This window comes from Pyxicephalus adspersus, chromosome Z, assembly GCF_032062135.1.
Source record: "Pyxicephalus adspersus chromosome Z, UCB_Pads_2.0, whole genome shotgun sequence".
NCBI classification, from domain to species: Eukaryota; Metazoa; Chordata; class Amphibia; order Anura; family Pyxicephalidae; genus Pyxicephalus; species Pyxicephalus adspersus.
In genome coordinates this window covers 36,251,098-36,278,038 of record NC_092871.1, presented here as the reverse complement: position 1 = coordinate 36,278,038, position 26,941 = coordinate 36,251,098, and the positions used below count along the sequence as shown (strand labels likewise).

At 37.4% G+C, this 26,941-nt stretch overlaps 1 protein-coding gene across 3 annotated transcripts in view; it reads left to right on the top strand.

Moving 5' to 3' along the window:
• Nucleotides 1-26,941, top strand: part of GAB3 (GRB2 associated binding protein 3) — a 90,549-nt gene that overhangs the window by 27,964 nt on the left and 35,644 nt on the right. For all 3 annotated transcript variants that reach the window (XM_072430939.1, XM_072430940.1, XM_072430941.1), the window contains exons 2-3: nt 16,703-17,006; nt 22,314-22,527. In XM_072430939.1, the coding sequence (XP_072287040.1) occupies nt 16,703-17,006; nt 22,314-22,527 (518 nt within the window). The remainder of the gene's footprint in view (nt 1-16,702; nt 17,007-22,313; nt 22,528-26,941) is intronic.

The window sequence follows — 26,941 nt, the reverse complement described above, 5'->3', positions numbered from 1 at the left end:
ACTGCTTGTTAAAGAAATATTAAAAATGTGTGCTGTCCTGACCCCTGGAGGTTGACAGCCTTGCAGTAGGCAATAGGAGTCCTACAATCAGTTCAAAGGGTCTTCATGCCGCATATATGCCCAACTAATTAATATAACTTTTAGTTAAGTTAATTTTTTATTATTGTACTAAAATTCAGAATGTTGCTTTTAAACTATAAAACCACACAATGGGAAATGCAGAGTGTTTAACATTGGAATGTATCATGGGTGTGGTTGTACATCATGGCAAGAGTAGTGAGAACAGGGACATAAGCATCATGCTAACATCAGCTAGCTGGACACTGGCCAGTGCATGGAAATCCAATTATATTCCATACAACACACTCCTGCCATCTCAGCATACTATAAGCTTTTCCTGAACTGTCACCAGCTGGACTAAGCAAGGAAAGCCAAAGTGGCAAAACAACCCATAAAAGGTAGTAAAATATTGCGCTTTTCTTTTTAGAATGTAGTAAAGTTACCTAAGATTTTAGCAATGGAGGAGAATGTGATTTTATATTTCATTAGAGGGTTATCAGTCAGTAAACGTCTACACAGAAATGTTTTAGGGATTTTGCAGTGTCCCTCATGTAGCTATCAGTTGGTTACAATTAAGAGCCATACACAATATATGTTCATTGTTATTATTGTTTTAACATCTGAATGCCCCTTTATTTATCAAACATGTGCATCCTCTGTGTAATCCCTTTCATGAATAAGGCATTGTTTGGCATTAGAGGCAATAGCAACAGGTCAGAGAACACCATCAATTTTTACCAATCTCGGTTTCCCACAAGGCTGTGGAGTCAGCGTCAGAAGCAATTTTTTTGTACCTGGAGTCGGCAAAAATGTACTGGATACTCTTTACAACGTAAGAGACCTATAAATAACAAGCCAAAAGTTAGGTGTTGTATGATCAAGTATAGCAGGTCAGCCAAGGTCAGAAGGAACAGGTTCAAGAACAAGAGTCAAATAATGGTCAGAGGAACTGACAAACAGGTGAAATCTTACAATGTACATCAATAGGAAAGTAGGTAGCAAGATAGGCAATGTTAGAGCAAATTGTGGACATTTTATCAATTCAGCCTATTTTTCAGCACAAGAAATAGGTACCAAAAGATAACTTTATTCTACAGCTCCCAGAGGTAAGGAAGCTCAGTTTTCCCAACAGCCAATAAAATAAAAGATGACAGGCTGGGACTTCATACTAACGTATGTGTTGTTAAGGTATATTTAGTGCATGATGGAATGCATTGTTCATCAGCAGGTGAAATCCTATGGATGTCCCAGGCCTGGTGACTTTATTATAATCTACATACCATCTAAAAGATGTCATCTCTTCTATGCCGTTTCCGGTGTGAAATAGTTAAATCTCACAGAAATTCTAACAGCTTTGACAAGCCAGTCTCAGTAACACAAAAGACTGACTATACCAGATTGTCACACCTACACGTCAGCTGTTTCACTGCCATGTGCTTCCCCTCCCTACTCTTGTCGTTTCTATTAGCAACCCGGAAACTATATCACACTATTCAGCTACTGCTGAATGTAAATCGAGATGAGACTCTGTAAAATGTGTACAAATGCTACAGAAAGCTGATGAAGTGATTGCTGCTTCAATTTTGTTCTTAGCCTAGTCATTTACCTTCTGGTTTAGACAATATGCACACTTACCAAGAGTCCCAGATATCTCAGAAACAAGCCACAATTTTAGCTGCCAGACAGTTTTTATTCAGCTGAAAGTGAACGGAGTTTGAAGTATAATTGGCTGGATGGGGGCATGGTTAGGGCTTTTTGTAAATTTGTCAAGGGGTAATATTTAGCTTATGATGTGTGCAAGTGGATATAATCCTAGAAACCTAATAAAGATCTTAGCAGTCAGCATTATATACAAATATATTGTCAAGAACCAGGTTTCCCAGCTAACCTCTATTCAAAACTAAAATTATAGCTTTGAATTGAATTTTTCTTAACTGTACTTTTATACTTAAAAAAATTAAAATGGTCAGTTAGTAATTTTGGCTTATGCATTTTTATTATCATATTCTCCAAGCACCATACACATTACAATAGTCTTGGCCCCAAATTCCTGACTGTTTTTTGGCTTTGAACTTCTCATTTTTATGGCCAACTTTAATCTTCACCACGGGTACCCTACTTACCCCAACAAGAGACCATAAAAGACTTTTATCACTACAGCACCAAAGGGCAATATATTTACTTTAATTTACATTTGCAGATATGGATTTTTCCTAAAAATGTAATAAGATTTCCCATTAGTCAGTGAGCCTTATCATCATATCAAAGACACAATAGTTAAGCTTAGGATACAGGAAGTCATGGGCCCACTCTTGTATATAGATGTAGTTTGCAGTATTACAGAATCTTCTTGTCAGCTGACATCCATGTGACCTTTGCTTATACATTTGTTTTTCTGCATGTACTCAATTTGAATTGCCCAGGTATGTGAAACCGTTTACTTTAAACCAGCTATAACTGTAGGGTAAGATCAAAATGTACATAAAGATAGATAGTTTGTGGAATAGATATAATCCTACTGAGTCACCAAAATGTGTGTTATTGCTTGGATTCCAAGAATTGCACTGTAAATTCTGACAATGGAATATTCTAAGTATGCTCCTGCTGTAGCAATTGTATTTAAGCGGTACCTCTCCCCTTCACTTACTGTCTCTTTCTAACCCCTTTTCCAACACTTCCTATTTGTTATAAATACAATTGGATATGCTATATCTTTATATAGTATAAGTTTTTTTTTTTTTTTAAATATTACTACTAACTTGACAATAATGTATAAATGTTTACAGAAAGTTTGTAAAATACTTTAATAAAACCTTTGCTTGATTAGTTTAAACTATACGGCTATAAGGAAAAGAATACATGGACACATGTGCACATTACAGCAAAGGAAGGAAAAACAATGATATTAGAATTAGTAAAGGCAACACCTTCAGATGGATACAAGGCAAGGACGTCAGTCAGGGAGTGGATAATGTGATCACTTAACCTCTCTCGAGTTTTGGGCGTTATATGTTCTATTGAGGTCCCAAGGAAGAGGAGTCAAAACTGGACAGCCAGCTGGCTGACTTGTACAGGAAGAATGCCTGCAAACATGACTCATTGTAATCATCTGCCTACTAACAGTATTCAGCAAGTTTAGGCCTTCCATAATACACCCTGTCCTCCACCCATAATAAGATAAAATGCATCTAAAACACAAGTGCAAAGACAGGAAGCCTGGACGTTTGTCACAAGGTCAGCTCAGCATATGTCATAGTCAGCTCAATACATTCAGTTTCTATGCTGAGAACAAAAGCTCTTTTTAGATCACTCTGTAGAAACTGATCTCTAAAAGCTTTTCCATAGCACAGCCACAGCTTCTTGGGGCTGTTTAAAAAGCAAGAAACCTAAAATACAAAACACAATTTTGGGCAATGACAGGCATTTAAAAACGATACTGCAACATTTTGTATACTAAATTCGCACTATGAAAAAGCAAAAATTAGATTGCAATATGAAAAAACTTTCTAAGGTATCAACTGGAGCAGTAGGGGTAATGTGGTTGCAGGACTTTGTCATCAATATACTGACAAAGTCAGACCTGTTTTATGATACATGTTATGGATGAGTATCTGAAAAATATCAGAATTCCTTTAAAACTTTAAATTCTTATTTTTAAATTGGTGACTGGGAAAGTACTGAAGCCAACGCATAAGTATAGGTCAGGCAATTAGCATCTCTGCATTATTAGAAGGTATGCCCAGAAATGGCAGCCTCCTTGATTCTGGCAAGGAAAGGCAAGGAAGCTGCAGTCTGTGGACTCTCTGTGCTCCTGAACAAAAGGAAACTGTACAAAAAAGATCCAGTGCTTCCCCTAAAAGACTGTATATGCAAGTAATCCCCCCAGCTAAGGCTGATATTTAAAGAATGCCTCAGAAATATTTCATTTCATCCGAATGACCCAGACACATTGCTTAAAAAATTAGGATTTAATATCTTCGCTTTTTGTTCAGTGACTTTATACAAGTAGTTTTCCCACTTTCATGTCTAGGGCTATTTACTGTTGCTCATTTCCTGAAAAGCTATAAGGTGAAGTTTTTCTAGCATTGACTTGTTGTCAGGAAATTACTTGACTAGATTCGTTACTGATGATGAAATACCAATGTTCACGTTTCGGCAGATGATGAATTTTTCTGATAGCTTAAAGGCAAGCTACACTGGGAATATATTATATACTGAGTACAGCAATGCAGTGTATCGAATGAGCAGTTTGCTGATTACTGTATTGCTTGTTATGGTTCATGTGCCAGTTTTGGTGAATAAATGGTAAAGTATACTTGTGCTTTGACCATGCATTTCAATACAACTTGGTCACTTTAAACCCTGCAGGAGCTTAATTTCTTTCATTTGCCCCCTTGCTATTTGATTTGGCATTAGGAGCAAAGTAAAGAAGCCCTTCATTTGCTTTACATTGACAACACAATAGACAGAGAGGTAGAAAAACTGTCACATGATCTAAATCAGCAGTCACCAAACTTTCGGACCCCATGGACCACTAAATTTATCAATTTAAATCTGGCGGACCAATAATATTATTTTTTTTTAAAAGATAAATGTAATAATAAAAAAAAAGATATTATATTAAAAAGATAAAAAAAAAATAATGATCTTCCTAATAGTGCCTGACAAGGTCTGTGGAGGCTTTGATTTATTGATCAGCTCACGATTAAGTAAAGTAATACTATTGCTTCCATTATCATTAGTTGTGTGATTTTCGGTATTACTAATAGAAATGCAAAATATTTGCTTTTTCTCACCCATTTTGGGTTTTTATTTCATTCGAATCTAAGACAAAACAAGAAATTTTAGTTATCAAACTCTTTAATACCATTAAATATAACAGTTAAAAAAATACACAGTTAAGGTCATACTTACCTAAAAGAGCATCTGAGAAATAAACACATAACATAAAACAAAAGGATGGGAATCGGTATTCGTGGAGCGGGGTGACTGTTGTAATGGTGGAAACAATATTGAAGCGTACGGCTCGGCAACATTTGCCTCTTACAACTTAAGACTACACCCTTGTCACGCTGCGTCTCCCTTGTTTTTCCATCTCTAGTACATTTCATAAATTTAGTGCAATATAAAGGCAAAATTGTCATTCAGAATAAAAGCATTTATTAGAAGATTATTTTTTATAAATAAAACATAAAAATTGCAAATAATGTCAAAATCTTTCTGTGGACCACCAAAATGAAACCAAAGACAGTCTCTGCATAGCAGGTTTTATTGACAAGTACAAGAAATACAATTAAGCTTTTCTAATTAAGGGAGGTGCTTAGCATTCAACCATTGTATCATTATTATTGTATCTACTTTAAAAAGATCTCAATGTGTAAATTGGTTCAGTTTTGAAGATCAAAATCAGAAAGCTGGTAAAAGGCAGATGTCTCATTATATAGGATTGTTTAAAATGGTCTTTAATTTCTGAGTGTGGGGCAGCAGTCATAGGTATATATTGCCCTGTACTACAAATCTATTTCTACCACCACTATAGCTTGGAGGCATTGTTTCTTTACTGCCAACAATATTTCACGTGTTGCAGAATTCATTGTCCCTGAAGAGTTGAAAGTATTTCATGACACAACACTGTGGGAATAGTCAGCAACCTGCGGAATTTTACAAGACGTCAGCCACCAGTCGGCAAGCAAGAATTCTTTTTAATACAACCTTGAATCCCTGAACTGTCAATGGGTGCAGCAGAGAGAGCTATGTATTGGGGAATGTAATTTATGCAAACGTCTGAGCTAGGACAGAATTTCAGAAATACTGTTAAATGTTTAGTAGCATATTCTACATTCTGAGAGTTTTTTAGAGGTTTTCTTGGTGTTGTTGGTTATTTACTTGAACCATATCTTGGCACGGCTCACCTGAATTTAAGACTATAGTACCGCTATCAGGTACTCTGACATTGCTGATGCCAATGAAAGGTCTAGTTATCATTGGGAAGCGTTCTGTCAATTCCTTGCTGAATATCTGCAATCCGTAATCCCAGTTGAAATGAGAGCACTCCCCAATATGGATGGGCTGCAAGTGGTGCCAGGATTTGTAGTTTCTAGGGGGCTGTGTTTTCCATTTTATTTTGGTCAAACTGATAGCTTAAAAAAAAAAAATTGCTGAAAAAAACTGCACAAAAGAACAAAAACCATTCCTTGCTGTGAACACTACCTACAAGATTAAAATTCATATATGTATTGTTTTCTCTGCCAAATGATTTGTCCTTCTTATTAGCCAGTGTTATTTTTATTATGTATACATTGCTGCCATATTTTACAGCTAGAAAGATCAGTCTGCTACCTTCTGGTTCACCTTTACTGCTTTTCAAATCACCTTTGTGTCATTGTACAGACATGATGATTTTTTTGTGGGTAGCTAAGTTTGTTAGCATGCTGTTTATACAGACATGAGTGCAAAAACCATTCTTCTGATTCCACAAAAGAGCCTTGGCCATGTTTCCAGCACATTGACTAATAAGAAATATATCTGCAGCAGCTTTCCAGCAGATTATGGGCTGAGCTTAGTTGAAAGTACTAACCTTCTGCAGATACAGCTCAAAGCTACAGCAAAAGGGTCAAAAAAATATATCATAGCTGCTAACAGTGTTTTCACGTTTTCTCCAATCTAGATTTTCACCTTTTGAATGGAACCTTAATTTACCTCCCCAAATGTAATACCCAGAGTAAACTGTAGCATGCTGTTTTTGTAAAAAATGATGCATGTCCAATATTTTGTCTATTCTGGTTCATTGGCAGCCCATTATTTGAATAGCTTCCCTAACGCTACTTAAATGCACAAAATGTTAGGTGTGAACCAAACAATTTTTATATTATTTGGTTCACACCTAACATAATTTTAATATAATTTTTTTTATAAAATTCGTATTAATGGTCTGCAAGATTTAAAATGATCAATTTAGTGGTCTGTGAAGTCTGAAAGGTTGGGGGCTGCTGCTGAAGAGCTTTAAGCAAGTGAACTCAGCAGTGAACTCAGTAGCGTGCGTTGTACACTGTAGGACAGGTAGGTATTATTTGCCTTCCTGGCAGCGATACCTTCTTTCTTTTCACAATATTAAAATGGCTGTAAAGTCAGTTTCAATGATATTTGTAATGCTTTTCTCAGTTCTGATGTTGTCATAGGCTGTACATAGATGATTTTAGATCAGGCTGAAAAAGCCAAAGAAAGCGATATATTGCTGTTACACTGTATGTTTCCTGCCAGTATTGCTAAAATGCACGTGTGCTAATAATACACTGTCATAGCTTTCTGAGATGACAAACCTCCCATTATGATCAAAAATAAATAAAGACTCCTCCACCTTTCTAATACATAAATGTACTAGCTGCCGTCAGTATAAAAATTATACTGTAACAATACAGGTGGGGTAATAAAATAATTACATTTCCCTATTTCCAGTACTTATACAGAGTGCATGAAACCATTCATTAGTGCCTGTCCTTTGAAACATACCAATAGTCGTACCACACTTCTACACACCAGAGGCAAATCTGGGTGTATAAACATTCAGTAATCAGAATGTTTTTAGATTTTAGGATGAAAAAAGTATAATTTTACAAACAAAGCACAAAAAGTCTATTAGAATAATTAAATGTCAAAATAGTTTTTGGTTGACTAACTTTTTAACTTCTTTCATGGTCTTCAGCAAGTTTTGGGTGTTTTTGATTACTTAGGCCCCTTTCAGACTTGCAGTTGGCTGTAGGCTCAATCATGGTCATGGCTAAATGTTAAGTTAAATGGTAGTGGTTGTGAACCATTTTCTGCATGTGTTAGCACATGGTTGTTTCTGTGGTTGCAGTGGGTCACGGTGTGGTTTTGGCTTTATGGTTGCCTTCTCCTCCTCTGGAAGATGGACCACACCACATCCACAAGTGGCAAACATGTTAACCTGTGGTGCGTTTTGCCAGTTGTGAGTGGAAAGTAGGAATAGCCGTTGCTATGCTTCTAGGAGCAGCTAAACTTGCATTTTTTCACTGTATATCTGCAAGGGGCCATATTATGACCACACATTGCTACTTCTACCTGTAGGATACACACAAACCTTTTCTGAGCCAGACACTTTAGCAGGAGTCAGAAATCACTTGAAATCTGACTGTCACTTTCCTTTTGGCTCCCTGACTTTCTGTATGTTTTATTATTGGTTTTCTGGTGCTGGGACACAAGTGCCCCTCTATTACTAAAATTTTAGTCCCTGGAAAATCATATAACGGTAAATAAGGTGCAGGTATTAAACAACATGGACAAATATCAACAACCAATCTGTAGGAACAGTTTTCCCTATTTACCTTTTCAGAATGGGCAGAAGGGTTGCCAAACCTTGAATGCTCTCTAAGGATGGAATTACCCTTCAGAAGAAATGGGGCAAATTCATGTTTGTAACCTGGTCAGTGTAGCCTTATGTGGCCACATAAACATTGCACCTACTAGTCTCAGATCATTTTAGTGTTGCATCTGTTGTAACATATTTAATAATTGATTTAGTTGTTCATGAGCATAATTAATAATTTAGTTTTGTTGAAAGCTATATTCAGATATGGAATATACCAGTTTTGAAAGCATGGTAATATTAAGGTAAAAGAAAATCACAAATACCTCTAAAAAGAATAATTTGTTCATTGGCAGCACAATACATTTCTTCAACATATTTCTCTATGCTTCTAGATTGTCCAGTAGCTGCTTCATTTTGCCCAATTTTCTGTTGGTGCTTTTTTCTCTGTGTGCCATCATGTTTTGATATGCATTTTAACTGTTAATGACTTTTTGGGTTTTGTGGTATTACCAAAGTGAAACAAGCCATGTTTTGTGGAATTGTTCTATTGGCTTGCTTCTTAAAAGATAATATATTTAGCTGGTTTGGACCACACTAGTGCCCCTCCTAAAAGGAAATACAACCTAAAAAGTAGTTATGTTACCTATGGAATGTACTTTCACCTTGTTTTCATAATTTTTGCATACCAATCTGTATTTTTTTAAAGCGCATATCATAGTTGTCACACTCAAAAAATCTCCTTAGGGAATGTGCATTATTTGTATATGCCTCTTTTACAATGAAACAAAAGTATCTACCTCTTCAAAATCTTTTGCTGAGCTTACACTGGGTTGCACATGTGCAGCTCATTGTATGGTTCCAACATACCTGGGTGCTAGGAATGAATAAACTTCTGTGTGCATGCTCATATGTAAATTGGTTTGCCACCTGGTTGCTTTTCTGCTACTCTGCACAATATTATTTGATGGAAATGGAATTATTTAAAAAAAAAAAAAAAAAAATTTCCCAGTGAAAAACCTTTCATGAAAACATGCTGATCCAGCCCATTCTACCTATGGGACCTCCTTGATGATCATGGTGAATAGTCCACAGCCATTGTGTTACCTTAACCATAAGTCATTAAAGTGCTATAGAAGAAGAACCTTGTAATTTTCGAATAGCTTAGCAAGCTGTACTTGAATATCTGCAGCCAATGTCATAGCAAGTATTACCTTGACTTATGAGCAAGTCCAATATTTGTGTTTCTACTGAAAAAGAGTGTTAACTCAAAAAAGAAAGGTTAACATTTTATTTTAGGCATTTAGCATGTTGCATGTTGCTGATTTATCAAGTATGCATCTACTCTAAACCATTCAATAAATAAGTTCAGCAGAAATATATAAAACTCCTGTAAAAATATAGCATTGTGTATTTTATCCAAGGTTTCTCTATATATGGCTGCAGGAACCATTATGGTACACTGCTGTGAATGACTGCTACATTTTTCCTGTCACCATATTTTGTTGCTGCATATTATCATCTCTTTGGGTATTATGCTGTTGATTTCCTAGTTTAGATTTGCACTTAAGTGTATATCTCTAGCCAAAACCTTTTCATTTTTTGATAAAATATGGAATTGTTAAAAACACTGTCAAGATATATTTTTAATTGAGGAGATACACATGTGAGAGATAAGAAATTTTCTAGCATGACAGTAAATCCCCTCTTAAACATTTGTCACCATTTTATGATCCCCCCATATTAATGTTCTGTATATAACTCAAATGATTAAATTTTCCCTCACTTTTAATTCCAGTGACGATGGTGAACTGTAGAATAGAGGGGCGAATCTCCCTTTTGGGACACAGACAACAGTAAACATGATGGTTTCTGACCCTTCAACATTCTACTGAACAATAAACTAAGTGCTGGCTTTAGATATAGGTGACCTATAAGGAAGAAAAAGAAAAATTTGCAACCAGGCATATCCATCATCTGTCTCTTCTGCAATAAAAAAGTTACCCGCCTGATCCTAATTGTTTTATTTACACTCACATCTCTTTGCTCTAAATAAAATAATAAGATAAAACTCTGATGCATGCACACTGGAGTTCAGTCATTCTGGGCAGACAACTATGTCATGATATTAAACAAAGCTTTGCACGTGAACCTCAGGACATCTTACTGAAAAGATTGTGAACAGGCAGGCAGAAGGGACATCACTTGTCCTTTATGCAGTAAATACAATGCTGAGCTCTAGTTCTACCTTCAATCTGGCAAAGTTTTGCAGATATTGTTTATTCTGATTTCACTGCACATTGTGAACTCATTGGCCCTGATTTAATATAGCTCTCCAAGGTTGGAGAGGATACACTTTCTTGGATAAAGCTGGGTGATCCAGCAAACCTGGAATGAATTTGCTAAAGTAATTTGCTATTTGTTAGTACTGGAAAAGATCCATTCCAGGTTTACTGGATCACCCAGGTCCACTGATGAAAGTGTATAGTCTCCATGCTTGGAGAGCGTTCATAAATCATTCCTATTGGGTTGATTAAAGCTGCAGAAAGTCGGAGTCCTCCTCATTTCCTAGTTTAGGCGTGGCCTAGGTCTAGATTAGGTAAGTCATAACATGGGAAGTTTTTTTTCATTGACATAGTAATAAGGGCAAAAGTCTAGAGTATTTTAAACATGAACTATGTAAGTACTTCAGATTTATGAAAAACACCATGAAGTTCTTGGTAAAAATTGGCTTTTATTATGGAGTACATACTTTGATATAGCTGCTTCAGAATCAGGAAGAGGGGCAATATGGTTGTCATTGGCTACTGAATATTTTTGTTCCCTCACTTCAGAAAAGATGATGCCATCCAGCAAATACCTCTGCTATCACCCAGCAGCTATGCACAATATTCTTTATATTGAAAATATCGGCACAATGCCCAGTCTATAAAACAATTGAGTTGGCAGTTTGCTTTGAGTTATAACAATATTTTTGTTGGGCCATATAACTTCCCCTTTAAATGAGTAGAGTGCTTTTTCCTGAGGGGTCAGGAGAAGAGGATGCCATATCTTATCCTAGAAGCCACCTGCACATCTTCTGACCACTTCCTCTACCGTCAGCTGCACTTTCAAGAAGACCCTTGAGCCGAAGGCAGTAATGTTAGTCTTGTACTAATAGAAAAGCTTCAAAGCTTACACATGTATGTTGGACACTTTCCATGAATGCTATTAGTACTGAAAGCTTATTTAATTTTGTCAAAAGGTGAATTTGTTCCTTCTGAAGTTCCTGAAAAACATCTGTTTAAGTTATGATGTTCAGTCCAACTCTAATTGTACACGCTTGTTTGGTGTCTGTATTGCTGCCTGCAGAATTACTGTCTGACCATCATTACATGGGCTAATCTAAAGACAGAAAAAAAACTCTAAAGCAAACTTCCATTTTAATGGAAAATCCATATAAATTTTCATATATTATTTAGTTTTGTAAAGAAAATATGCAGTCCAATGTTTCTATGGAATAATTAAAACCCCTTTGAGTTTATGCTTTGCTGCTTTTGCCCTATTGGGCAAATTTTGTTTAAAGTTATGTACACACATCAGATAATAGTTGTGATAAAATGAATGGTTGTGTTTGTTTTGGGTAAAAATCTGACGTGTACAACAGTCCTTTAATACCATTCATCAATTCGCCATGGTGGATTGATAAATGACCAATCGGGAATGACCACTATTCATTTCTATGGAGAAGAGCACAGTGACCTTTTCCCTCCCCTCTCCATAGAACAGATTGGTTCTCTGTGTACAACGCTCGTTTGTTTATCTGTCACTGGAAACGATCACAAAAGATTGTTTCCAGCAACAGTCCTCTGACATGCATTGGAGGTCTGTACAAAGCTATTTACCCAATACTATGTGTTCTGTAGACACAACAGAGAATGGCAAATACCATTGAAAAACTGTCACCAGATCATTGGACCTGATTTATTTAAAGCTCTCCAAGGCTGGGGAGGATACACTTTCATTAGTGAACCAGAGTGATCTAGCAAACCCGGAATGGATCTGGTCAAAGATTGAAAACATTTGCTAACAAATAGCAAATTACTTCCTGGAAATCCATTCCAGGTTTGCTGAAATACCCAGGTTCACTGATGAGAGTGTATCTTCTCCAGCCTCTGAGAGCCTTAATAAATCCAACCTATTGTTTATTTTTGAAGATTTTTTTCTAAATTTCTGTTTAGAGGACAACCTAAACTTTAGATTTACCATTACTTTATGCCTTGGTGACAATTTCAGCAAAACAGTAAAAAGTATGAAATTTGTAGCAGACACATTGAGCAATAAACAATTGGCTCGGGAATGCTTCGAGGCTTTCATTATACATACAATCTACAGAACATAAAGATTATTCATTTTCTGATAATTCTGTTTGCTGCAAATACCCACAGGCTTAATTCGTCAATAAAACCTCCTAGTAAGTAAATGAAAATATTCTTTACATTCTATATTTTACATTCATCAGACAGAGGTGACACATCATTATTGCTTTTGTCCCCAGAGTAATTATTTGTTTTGATAATATGATATATCAGGTCACTGACTCACACCACTAAATTTTCACTACAGTTCAACAAAAAAGATGTGTGTTTTGTTAGAAGAATACTGATAATTGTGTGTGACCAAAAACATAAACTGCCTGACCCATCAGTACTGGGTGAAGTGAAAGAGCCGCGTGGTAAAGGACATGGAAAATTAAAAAAAAAACAATTGCATAAGTTTTGGCTCCTGCCCATGTTATAATAAGTGAAATCCCATTAGGCATACACAGGTCCTTACACAATTAATATCAGAGTCTTCAATATGTCTTTATATACAATACAGATTAGAACTGGGCTGCAAATAATCTAGATGTGAAAACTATATTCTGGCTTCAGGGAATCATCCCTGCTGTTAGAATTCTGTTGCCAGTGTCATGGGCTTTTGCAAAGGAAAAGAATCATCAGACCTGTGATGAATGAAGTATGGGGGCTGCCTTTTAGAACCTAAGATTAATACCGTAGTTTCTTGGCCTTTATGCTCCATACTTTCCAATTCACTGGCCTGTATAGTTTGATTTCTTAATATATTGGTTGTGAGGCAGTTAGAGCCTGCAGTGGTTGGCTGCTCATGGATGCACAGTGAAAAGCTGCTGTGTGCCCAGGAGCAACAAACCGCACCACTGGTTACCACGTCTGCACAAGGCTGCGACCGCAGCATTAATATTCCAAGAGCAACTACATGGCCAAAAGTGGCTTGCCGCTTTCTTGAACTACACCATCTTTCACCTCAGCCGCATGCGAAAATAATGATTCCCAACTGCTTCCATTCACTTAGGTGGGACTGTGGCTCACCAAGTACAACATTCAAATCTTGCTGCCGAAAATGATCTTTTGTGATCGTTTTCAGCAACAAAGGTGCGGAGATGACAGAATGAAAAGAAAGGGAGGAACATGAATGAGCACCACCCCACTGTGCTCTTCGTCATTGACTTGTACAAATCCATGAACAATATTGGGCAACCACTGTATACATGTCAGACTTATGTACATGCCTTACTCTAAAAACATCAGTACTATAAGCTTACCATGATAACTAGATAGGTAGTATTTCCTAATTGATAGATAAGCAAACATAACCTAAGCTCAGGGTTCCCTAAACCCTCCATAGCATACAATCATCATTTCTGAAGCTTGAATCATTTATAAAGTGTTGGTATTATGTAAGTTTGTCACCGTTCCCTGCTACTAACAGCATGCTTGAAGAAAAAATGTTAAAACCTGTTTTAGTCATGTCCCTCATCTTTTGCACATTAGCTACATAACACTACACAGACCAAGTAATTGGCAGAGATTGTATTTTTGTCTGAAAGGATCTGTTTTGTGTTTGCCTTCTTAATTCCCAAGGAACATTGTGAATTTTATAACTGTCTTATCATACATTTTATTTTAGGAGAAGTAGTGGGCCTTGTGTTTGTTTGCTATCTCATCTAGTTACTTATTAATCTCTACTTCCTCATTTTTACATATTATTTCTGGGAAATGCTTAGATTTTTTTACCTATTTTGTAGGGCTTAAAGGGTTTGCCTTCCATTTTTAGTTTTCAGCTGGTATACAGTACAGCTGACCCAACAAACAAGTTTAATTTGTACTCAGACTGTGTTACGCTGGCATTGTTTCACATTTATATAGAGGAGAATCTGGTTTAGATTGGTCTGTCTAAAATATTAGTCTAATCTGTAATCAATTATGCAAACTTCCATAATACATAGCTGCCTTGTGAGCTACCACAGTCCACAATAATATTCTGCTCTGCAAAAAGATTTCACTATTTATCTTTTGGTGATATATCATTTATGCATAGTCCGTTTATAGAACTATCTTTGCACATAGGCTGTGCATCCAAGTTTTTATGTATCTATCTGTAATTTATTTACAGTATGTTATTAATGCCACTATGGGCAATATTTACTAACCTAGCATAATACACCTATGCCATGCTCTATACCAGCCAAATATAAATCAGATATATGGCTATCCATGGCCACATCATGCAAATACAGTTCAGTAGACAAGGATCCAGTTAGTTATGCTGCAGTGCTCATGTGCTAAAATAAAATCTGTTTAAAATGTGTAGGAGAGAGCTGGGTGACAAAGAGACAAGCTCATCAGTGAACTTGTTATCTGCTTACTGTTGAGTCCCAGGCTGGGGGAGGGACAAGCAATATGTAAAACTAGTTTAGTTTGCTAATTTTTTTCCTTCCCTAGTTTTTTTCCCCTTGCACATCAATATACTAATGCCATTACAAAATACTAATCTTTAAGTCTTTGCATTACAAGCAGATCATGACTGGTGGGAGCTGCTGACAGGGTGCTTTGCATGGGTTCCTGAAAACAGGAAGCTGTGGTAGCACCCACAAATGTGATACTGAATTACCATGAGTGAAACAACTAAAATCTAATAAAAGAAAGGGGGTTAACCAGAGACCAGTTCAGTTAGGGATGGAAGGGCCAGATACTGCTTCATATCTATCAACCAGAAAATGGGTCAGCTTCTTAAGGCTGGATCTTCTGGGTAAGCCCTGCTAAGCTCTACCCCTGTGTCTAGTGGGATTTGGATATTGTGGACCATAAGGACACTCCTATTTAACTAGGGAGTAGGAATTCAAAGTCATAATAGTAATAGCAGGTATTTCATCATTTCTGTTCTTAGAAAATTTTTTTTAGCACAGTAGAATTTGAGTAAATGGTAACTTAAGGTTAAGCAGAAGGTCTCAACCTGTAATTAAATGGTAAGTACCCCAAAGGTCCCTTTACGTTACTTGCAGGCTTTGTGGAACCCCTGCTAAAACTAATTTATTGGTAATAGTTGGGCAAATGCCCAATCCTATAGTGGTGAGCTGAAAGAATGTTCCCTTTAACAGTGATGGTCTGAATGCCACCATAAAGACTCTGGTGTCATGCTTCTAGCTCTGCCAAAGGCCATTGGCTGGGGATCTATACAGTCATCTGTAGCTATCTACCTCTTAAGAAACCCTACATTTCCACAGAACCCTGGTTGAGAATGACTGGTTTAAACAGAACTGAATGCTTTAATATGTAATGCATGTGGTATAGTGTAATGCAATTGCACAACACAGCACAAGAAGAAATCAGTGAATTGTTCTTTAATAAATGCTAAAGCTGTGCAGAAATTCAGACGTATCATGTAAACTTGTACACACGTTACTATAGGTGTTTAGATGGGTGGCAAAGTAATTTTAGGGTCTCTATTTATTTGAAAAGGAAATTGCAAAGGAACACACCCAACATTGCAGGTTGTAGAATATTCTTATAATGCACTTCAACTCACCACTTTCAGGAGTCTTACCTGGTGTTAATGAGCTTTTATTTAGTATTGGAAGAGAAGTTCCTTCACACACAATTATGTACTGTATAACATATCTGCTTACAAGATACTGAAGACACCAAGGAACAAACACTGAGATTTAGGATTGTTCCAATGTAAGGACACAGATAGCCTAGTGTACATGGTTGCAGCTACATAGGCCCAATACCTGGATGAAGAACTACTTTGCAGGTTGTGTGCCATGAGTGAATCTTAATGTTTGACTAGAGTTTAACTTTAATTTGGCAATCTGTTGCCTTACCTCCAGCATTGGTGAAAATGTTTGCATACATAACAGGTATTATCACCTAGCTGACTATATGCATGTCACAATTGTTGAGGCAGTCATGTTCTGATACAATGTAGAAAAATGATATGGTATTCATCCAAACTAATATGTGTGTATTACTTTTTCAGATATGGCGGAAGCGCTGGTTTGTTCTGCGACGAGGGAGGATGAGTGGGAACCCAGATGTCTTAGAATATTACAAGAACAGCAATTCCAAGAAGCCTATCAGGGTGATAGACCTAAATGAGTGTGAAGTACAAAAGTACATTGGCGTGAACCTGATTAAGAAGGAATTTCAGAACAGTTTTGTGTTCATAGTAAAAACAGCTTTTCGAACATTTTACCTGGTGGCTCGGACAGAGGAAGAAATGCAAAGCTGGATGTACAACATCAGCCAGATCTGTAACTTTGGACAACTAGAAGATGGCACTGGTAAGATGGAGGAACATAGTTCCTCCGTACATTTTGTGAGGACTCCATTAGCATTGACAGGGCTAATAACCCCCTTCCCCTGAGTTACTTACCAGTAACATAAATATGCAAATCTACTTACAAAACTAAAATTCAGAAGCTTTCACTTATCTTTACATTAACTTTTCAGTACCTGGGGGCTATATTAAAAAAAGCTTTGAGATAATATCTCAATGATAATTTTGAGCTTCAACACATCACTTTCTATGTGTCCCAATTCGCCATCACATCAATGGGCAATTAGCAATGTGGTAGAGGTAGCAGGCCAGCACTGACCATTACCTGGATTGGCTTGTTACAACACTATAGGGCTTCCATCAAAATGAAAACTTAGCAAGGAGCCTAATACAGAGTTAAAATTAAGAACTTAAATTGTTGACTCTAATCTGCCAATTTCTATCTAAAGGAACAGAGTGACCTGGATGGTCATCTTTGTGTCTCTTCTAATTTAATCATGTTTTATGCAAAGCGAGTCTCCTGATTAGTTTAGATTCCTGAACCTCCATCTCTGTGTGACTGTCATTGTGCAGGAGATTACAGAAAGTGAATATTAAAACAAATGTAAGTGGCTAGATACCTTCATTTAATGGTTTATAAATAAATATGTTTGAGGGCAAGCTTTTCAATGAATCCTATGTGTGAGCTGTATTTAGAAAACAGATTTATGATAGTGGTCTGAATTTTAGAAATCAAGCTTTTGTTTAATTCTGTGTATATCACCCTGGAAACAATATTACAGACAAAAAAAGCCTGTGCTCATAACATCATCATTTTTTGTCTCGCATATGAAATTGTATCATCCTTTTAGTTAATGCTGCGAAAAAAGAAAACTGTTTCTTTTCATTCTCTAGTTAGAAAACACTTATACATAATTTATTCAGCCAGCTGCTGCAATATACCATTAATGCACACTGATACTATTACTAGACCTAAAGTAGAGTGCAGTGAGACTGCGTTGCACCCAGGGGAGTATTTTGCAGATCTGATGAGACTGAAGGTTAGGTAAAGGGTAGCAAACAGTGGCCATAAATGGTGGATAATCAGGCTGTTAAAAATGGAAGAAGCTGCAGTCTAGGAAGCTTTGTCTAAGAGATAAGGCCTGTTTACATGCAGCTTAAAGGGAAGTGCCTGAAACATAGAAGCAATGTGTGGTTTAGACTGAAAAGCCTCCTTCCATCTCTGTTGCAGTATTTTTTGATGCATGAATAAGATAACAAGCTATTTGTTTGAGGAGGTGATTATGTATTGTGTTTATTGCAAACTCTGTTGCTTTTGAGCTGTGTATTTTTGTAGGTGGAACAAACAGCGCTTTTTCCATGCAAGAAAATGTCATGTATCTAAGCAGATGCCTGATGCTACAGCAGCAGAGCTGTACTGAGATATGCATGTTGGGGTGGGAACTGGGAACTAGGAAAGACTCTTAACACATGCCTCATGTGTATTGGAGCTTGTGCTTACCTAAAGCTACGTACACACGGCAGATTTTTATCGCCCGATAATTGGCCGATCTTCCGTGTGTACAGTCGGTGTTGTCCATCGTCCGGACGACCGACCTGCCGGATCCACGGACGATGGACGACAGCCAATCGTAATGAAAGGGAAGGGGAGAGCGCGCAGCAGGGTGCCGCTCCGTCGCTCTCCCCCCTCCCCTCTCCAAAGAGCATGAACGGTGCTGTATGTACAGCATCGTTCATGCATCTTGCAGCCCCTTGTCGTTGGAAAGGATCGTGAAAGATCCTTTCCAACGACAAAAATTGGAAGTGTGTACGCAGCTTTACCCTCAAATACAGTCTGTAGAGCAATGAAGATTTATATTCATCAGCATAGTCCTAATATGGTGCCACACATCATCATGGATCTGCAAAAGAAAATTCATAATCCGCCCAAGGGCCTATGTGGATGTGTTAAGTAATCATTCAGTATTACAGCAAGAAGGTAAGACCAGGCATCCAACATCACCATGGGTGTCTTGTTTTGCGGCCCCTGTTTCCTAATAAAATTTTAGACTTAGCTGTTCGATACTGAATCCAATGACACAACTAAGTTTTATGAACAACTGGTCTGTATGGCATTGTAGCCTCCATATCTGAGGCCTGCGTGGAGGTGTAATTTCCATACCTGGGGTCAGTATGGCAGTGTAGCCTCTTTATCTGTGGCTTGTATGGCAGTGTAGCCTTCATATCTGGGGTCAATATGGCAGTGTACATCTGAGACCCGTATGGCTATTTCCCTAACTGAGCTGAGTTTAGTTACTTTTTAAATGTTAGCCTAAGTTAAACAGAGCACATTTGAAATAATTTTGCAGTGAATACCTTCTAGCATATCTCAACCTCAAAACAAAAATGTGATATAATGCAAGTTACCATTCTATATCAGCATCTGTCTTCTCACTTCCCATTGTGTCCCTAGGATAGGAAGTGAAATAAAATCTCCCTGAGGGGCAGCAGGGATGTGAAAAATCAACTGACAGAAATATTAACTCTTACCTTCTCTAGAAATACATGTTTAGCATTTCCTTGACTATACCAAGTTTACTAGGAGGACTATGTAGATCTTCCTGTTTTTCATAGTAGCAGTATTTAGGCAGCTAGGCAATAAATCCTTCTTACCTGTATGCACATTCAAATAAAAACATCAGTGTAGTTACATTTTAATTTTTCATTTATCTTTGTGCTCTGTCCTGTGCAATAATGAAGAAGTGACATATATTTGTTTAGAAAATGAGTGTTTAGGAGCTATTCTTCATTAAGTATATTAGGGCTGCTTTGTTATTAATGTACATTAACTCCTGGGAGAATATTGTAAGGACATCTGCAGCGAGACACTTCCTGACAGGACACAACTGTTCCTGCCATGTGGTCCATCTGGTGTAAAAACACAGCATGAAATGGATTGCAGCACTCACATTGTGATTGCCTATTGCTTGCAATTTACACCCTCCAATGGTGTGCGGGCAGCAGTACATATCATTTTATACAATGTCCTGGGGGTGGGACACTCAGTTTGCTCTTTAAAATTTTTTGTATAGGCTTGGAGCTCTCAAGTATTCTACAGGATGGGTAACCCAGTAAAATACATATGGTCAAGAGGTCAACTACATATGTCATTGCACTGCACTACTCCTCTCATGATGTAAATAATATGTTGAGACACACATGTCCCAAAAAGGCTTTCACTGAGCATTTCTTTCTCTTTGGTATTAAAAACATTTTTGGTAAAATGTCTAAAGTACGGACCTTATTTTTCCCACTTTTTCATTTGTTACAAATACTTATGTAACAGTAAATCCACTGAAAAGCAGATAATAAGGTAAAGTAAGTCATGGACTCTCTTCTCCCTCCTTCTCCCTCTTTCTGCAGTTCAGGCTTTTTGAGAAGGGCTAGGTTAGGAAGCGTGAAGGCCAGTACAAATATAATAAACTACTGCCCTGGGTCAATTAATGACTTCATTTAGAACTGAATCAGAACAGAACCTGCTACCTGTGATTACCTATTTTTCAGATCCCCCTCTGATCAAGGTCTGAATTGGGAAGGTTTTGTTTGTCTGTTTTCTATTTATATATACCTATCTGGATGAAATCAGTTCTCTCTAGATATTCACATACAATAAATATTATAATAATATATATACAAATATGTGGAAAATGTATAAATCTTTTCTTCTCCAGCCCATTAAACAGTGCAGTACCTTAGTTTACTTGGTGCACTTTATTGTGTCCCCCACTTACCCCAGGCTAAAAATTCCTAGTCCTTCCTTCTTCCCTATTTAAAGGTAGTCCATAAGTACAAACTCATAGATGTAGGCATATATTTGTTTTTCAAAAAAGCTGATTTAGTTTTTTTAACAATTGTTTTCTTTTAAAAATGACTAGAAAATTCCTGCCCCCACTCAGACGGCATTGAGGGAAGGCTCATCTCTGTGTGTCAGCACTTCTTTTAGAATAAATAGTTCTGGGTCTGTGTTATAACTTTGTATTTTTTAGCTGAAAACAGAATTTAAACAAATTTAAACAAAGACCAGTGTTTGTGGAGTTGATGGAAAAATATTGAAGGACCAGTTCCAACCTACGCATATGCATCACACTGGAAGTAAAAAGCTTGTTTAAAAGTTTATCTTAGTACAGTTGCATGCAGCACAGTAATGTCTTTACTTCAGATTAGCTTCAGTGTGTTTTCTTTAAAAAATTAGGATCAGTATAATAAAAAGCATAGAATTCTAAAAATCTTAAGCTTTTTATATGCCGGCTTACTTAGTTTTTTTTCACCACTCATGTACTTTTTATTTGAACACTCATAAAGGGAAAAGTAGCTGTGTGGGGAAAATAACTAAAGACACAAGAATAAAAGAAAAAAAAAGTTTCACTTTTTTCAGACTTGTAAAATTGGGTTGAATTGTTTTGAATACTTAAAACATATCTCTGGGGTGCTGATGACACTCATACCAACCTCACCACACCCTCTTCTAACTGACCACTGGCAAAAAGAATTTTACTTTGAGTCACAGGCAAATAGCATATCCATTATCTTCTCCCTTCTTTTGTTTGGTCGCTGATGGGTGCTTCTTTGGGTATCTGTGTCACTGTATGCATGTCTTGTATACCTACCATGGGCTGTCCAGTGGTAGGGCTCTGTAGCAATTTCAAGGAGGGGTAACATCAATGCAGGGGGATAGGAAGGGACCAGTCAGACTTTCAAGCAGCCCTGTATCAGGGGTCCCGCACAGATGAACTCACAGCGTCAAGAGACCCAGATGGTTGATTTGGGTGGGAATTTTCTTGGATTTACAGAAAATCCTGGAATTCAAGTTATATCTTTTGACCAAAACTAGAGATTTCCTTTAAACCTGCAAAGCTCTGTGGAATTAAAAGAGGGCCTTTGTGTGGGAATCCAAGTGATCTGAGCTGTCTCTATCTTCTCATTGTGCATTTCTGTCCTCACAGCTTCCGTAGAAAGACATTGAGCACTGTTTTGTTTCTTCCTAGGAATCTAATGGAATCTGAAGTGATCTCAGAACAAATTGCAACAGATTTTCGTACCACAAAACTCTTATTAAGTAAACAGCCTTGTTCTGAGAATCATTTTTTTAGCTCAGTTGTTGGCCTGACTCCCTGGGCTGTGTTTATCAGCCAGGGAAACAGTATTCTTAGGAAATATAAACACCTGGTACAATTTGGCCTCTGCTGTGTCCTGCCTGGATACTTAATAAATGGCATGTGTACAGTCTCCAGACATGTAAATATGCTAACACTGGGATTACTCTTTTAAACAGATTCCGTGGAGAGCCTTTCTCATACCAACTCCTCCGTCCAAGCATCTCCAGCAGTCTCCACTCACACGTCAAGAATCACAGATCCCTCTTACTCCGTGGACAGCTCGGTTGCTGATACCTCAACAGAAGAGAACAAGAGTGAAGCAGATTCAGCTTTCATCCCGGACTATCTGTTTTTGTCAAATTGTGAGAGTGGGAAAGTAAATACCACCAGGTATGTGAGCCGAACATTCTGTGTAAACACGGCAGGGGAGAAGATAAATAGAACCCTTCTCACCATCATTCAAAATTTGTATATTCTGTGTTAAAAAAAAAAAGAATGTAAAGCACAAATGTATGTTCTGATATGAGGATTTTCAAGGAGCTCTAAGTACACTGAGTAATTTAAAGTACATTCCAGTCAGAATCAAAAATGAAAGGAAACATGTCCCGAAAGAAATATGTAGACCACCCTTGTTGAATTCAGAAGGCTTGGGTGTCATTTGACCTTTACTTTACTGACCTGTAAAGATAAAGAATCCTGACATTTCTTCCACTTTAATTTGTTAGTCTTGGTTTGTGTCCTAGGCCTATCAAAATCCTATACATTCAGGAAACTTGCATTATTAGAAGGTGGCCAGAAAAACAGCCCCCAAATTCCTAATATGGTAGCAAGATAAGAGGCAGAGTTTGCCTACTCAAGGCCCTGGATTTTTGTCTCTTACTGTCCTTACTACTATTTTTATCAATATTCTGGATCAATATCTGAGAACCCCTCTTGTTTAGTTGTTTAAATGGACAGAGATTTCCACAATATTAAATAAATACTCCTATAATACAGAGGGGAAATTCCCACAATGTAGGGGAAAGATTCCCCTTGCAGGAAAGAGATTCCCATGTTACATGATATATCACAATCCTGAAGAGAGATTCCTGTAATATGGGAGTGTGATTCCAACAATGCAGGAAAAAGATTCCCATAATGCAGGAGAATGAACATGTTACAATGAAACCTTCCCACAGCCAACACTCATAATCAGATATACCCAGGGAAAACAGGTAGCACACAAGGAGCTCTGTGAAATCTGGCAGCAGTGAATTACAAAGAACTAAGGTTAAAAGTTTTGCTATTTTGTACGTCTGATCTTGTTACTTGACTGTTTTTTGTGTTTATCTAACTGATTAATACTTTCTGAATCACTGACCCGAAATGACACATATGTTTGGCGTTTAGACATTGACATCACTTGTGACATTCTTGTTTTATATCAGGCATGTAGGGGATATTACAGGTAAAGGATCCATAGAACAGGCAGGCAACAAGCATTTTCAGAAGGAGATCAGAAATGACAGTTTTTTATTTTCCACAGGTTTTCTTTCAGTTAAAGGTGGTTGGTTTATTTGGATATGTGCAATCCCATTTTAACAGCTTTGTACACACCATTATTATTTTATCATGTGTATTAATATTAAGTTTCCAATGACAATTTTAATGACAGATTGGGCAGCCTAACATAATCAGAACATAATTAATCCATGTACATCTGCCCTTTAAAGAAATCAACTACAACTGGTGGTCTGCAACAAATAAATCTCTAATGGCCAAGTTATGGATTCCTTACTGATCTGCCCTGACGTTTTACCAGTCATCTATGCAAGTCCAGTCAACTTTTATAATAAATAGTGGTTACAATAATTGATATGTCACTGTGGGACCTAAAATGCATACAAGTGAATGGTGGTGAACCTGCACTGGGAGCAGCCAAAGTTTGCTCAGCTCCTGCCACAGAAGCTGATCAGTGGATCAGCCAAGTAGCAGTTAAGTAGCAGTTTACCAGGCAAATTACATTTTGTGTGATCAGTTTAGGGAATATGTGTTCCATCTTTTAAAACGTATGACCTACTTAAACAGATCGCAGATGAGTTTATATTTATTAATAACCAGACCTCCAAGTCAGTTGTAAAACAAATTCTATGCCACAGTGCTGCCTTCTCTGCAATGAATGTCACTCCACATGTAGTCTTAAAGGATTTTTGTAGATAGCAGTTTCTTTCCTTTGCTTCTAGCTAAGTTATTTCCATGGTGCAATTGATTGATTTGTTTTTCTCCTTGCTATTTTCTGACTAGCCTTTTGCTGCTGTCAGCTGTCTCTGTGACTTGTCCGATTGGCAGCGGTTTTGCAGTTAGAAAAAAAAGGGATTTTGTAGATGAATTTTTATGCAAACAGAGTCACTTGCATGTATTTTAACAGATAAGTTGTTTGAAAGGGAAAAGGTTTCTCAAACTATGCACTGTTTAAAATCTTTGATAATGAAACCTTGTCCGCAAACATTGTCCTGTATGATTGTATTGGGGGTATGCTTGATGCAACTGTTAAATAAACCTGACCCTATGTGGTATCAGTACTGACAGGCTGGATTTTTCTTCACCAAGAAATGTACGTCTAGGCGTGTATAAGACAGGTATGTTTTATTTGGTATTCCTTGTTCTCATGAACTTTTCCTATAAACGTTTAGAAATAGCTATGGAAGCATCTCTGTACCCTGACAAAACTCAAAATATCAGAAACAGAATTTCCTGTTTCCACTTCTCTCAGACTACTGGTATTATTCAAATGGTCACTTCCTGAGTGTGTAGAAAAACATTCAGGAAGTGACATTTACCATATACCACAGGGAATTGTTTGGCACAAAAACAACTGATCTTACATGTTTTTTTTATCTTTGATTAAATCCTCTGCGCTTATATAGATAAAACAGTAATTTGTTCCATAATGAGTAGAATATTCCAGTTCAGGAATCCTAGTAAGGAAATGTAAATACTTAGCTCACAGTAACCATAATGTTGCCATCCCAATACCTGAACACTTACCTTTTCTTACATGCCCAACATCACAACCTCACAATGTTGCTTTCTGATGCAGCGTAGTGAATGTTACCCTGATTACACTATTGCACTACAATGCACATGCTACATGATGTGGTGCTCCACATTAAAATGATCTATTCTTTTTTGTGTTAAGTCAAACTGTTAGCCTTTTTAATAGTATTGGGCTGTGTACTTTAAAGTGACACAGAGTGTGTAGGGGCATCCAATAGCTTATGCTCGTGGAACTGTCAGCCCCTTTGTATATTTATTTCTCTGCACTCTAAATAAAGGTACCAGCACCAACAAATATATTTTATAGGTCGCTCTCATATGGATGTGACTTGTTTCTAAATGTACTTGTAAAGCACACCATACATACATTCTGAATTTATTTTGATGTGTCTTGCTGCAAGAGACACACACAGACGATAGGTATAAATACATGAAGAGCACAAAAGAATGCACTGCTGTATATGTAAAATGCATATTATAAACACATTCTTATTAAGTGCAATTATAAGGGGACCTAAAATATTCATATAAACTAAAGCAGTGGTCGCCAACCTTTCGGACCTCACGGACCGCTAAATTCATCATTTTAAATTCGGCAGCGTGTAATAGACGTGAGTGTGCGTGTGCCAGGTCTGGAATCCGGACAGCGCATGCACGGGGAGCTGTCTGTCACTCAAAGGGGAGAAAACTTCCCCCAGATTGAAGTGATGATGCCAGAACCCACCCACTCTCCCATCGCAGGCTCAGACCTGCTTGATAAACATCCTGGGGGTACAGTAGCACAGGGCTGTGGATACGACAAAAGATGTGTCCATATGGGGTACATGATCAGCGGGGTCAGGAGAAGGACCCCGCTGGGGGGCGCAACGACCAAAGCCGTGGACCACCAACATTTTCTTGTGAACTGGACCACCGGTTGGCAACCGCTGAACTGAAGAACCTTTCCTTTTAAAAGCATTTTTTTTATTGTTTTCTCTGCTGACTCTGGGTGTTTGTGCAAAATTACAATTGTTTTTATTTGTGAACCTTCTCATGGCTTGAGCAAGAAATTAGGAAATCGGAGCTTTTCCAAGTTTGGCCCTGCAAAACCCAAAGTGACAGGCGGCATTACCTGTGCTCCCTCTTCCTACTGTTTTCAATAATTATACCAACAAGTATGGAGTGTTACCATGGCTGTACACAGGTCAAGTTTGTCAATTGAGCAGTTTATTGAATTGTTTTATAGAATTTACCATAGGTCAGTCTAATATTTTCTTTCAAACATCTGATGGGTTTTTATCTTCTCAATAGAAGCTTCCATGTAAATTTCCTTACAGATTTACTTTTCCACTAATTGTAATTCATCAGCTTTCATGCAGTGTAATTTTTTCTCAGCCCTCTGTATGAAGAGTTAACTAGCAGTTTCCTTTTAAAGCATGAGAAAATGTGGGCACAGACCCAGCTATGGGAAACAGCCATAAACCATTTCAGAGTGGATTACATTTAATTGAACTTTAGGTTGTGATATTTTTTATAACACCATAAACAGATGTTATTGGAGAGCTCCTTTTTTGGTCAGTGAATGCACATGGCACCTCTTATAAAATACACAAAACACGAAGAACATGAAAGTGGACAACAGATAAAATGTCTCAGAAACATACAAAACAGGGGACAATATTTGTGAACCTTTTAAAAAATTTAGGATTTTTTTCTTTTCCGTTACACTCTAATGCCCTATCTGATATACAGTGTTATACAGTGTGTAAGTGTTTATTTTTGGATTACC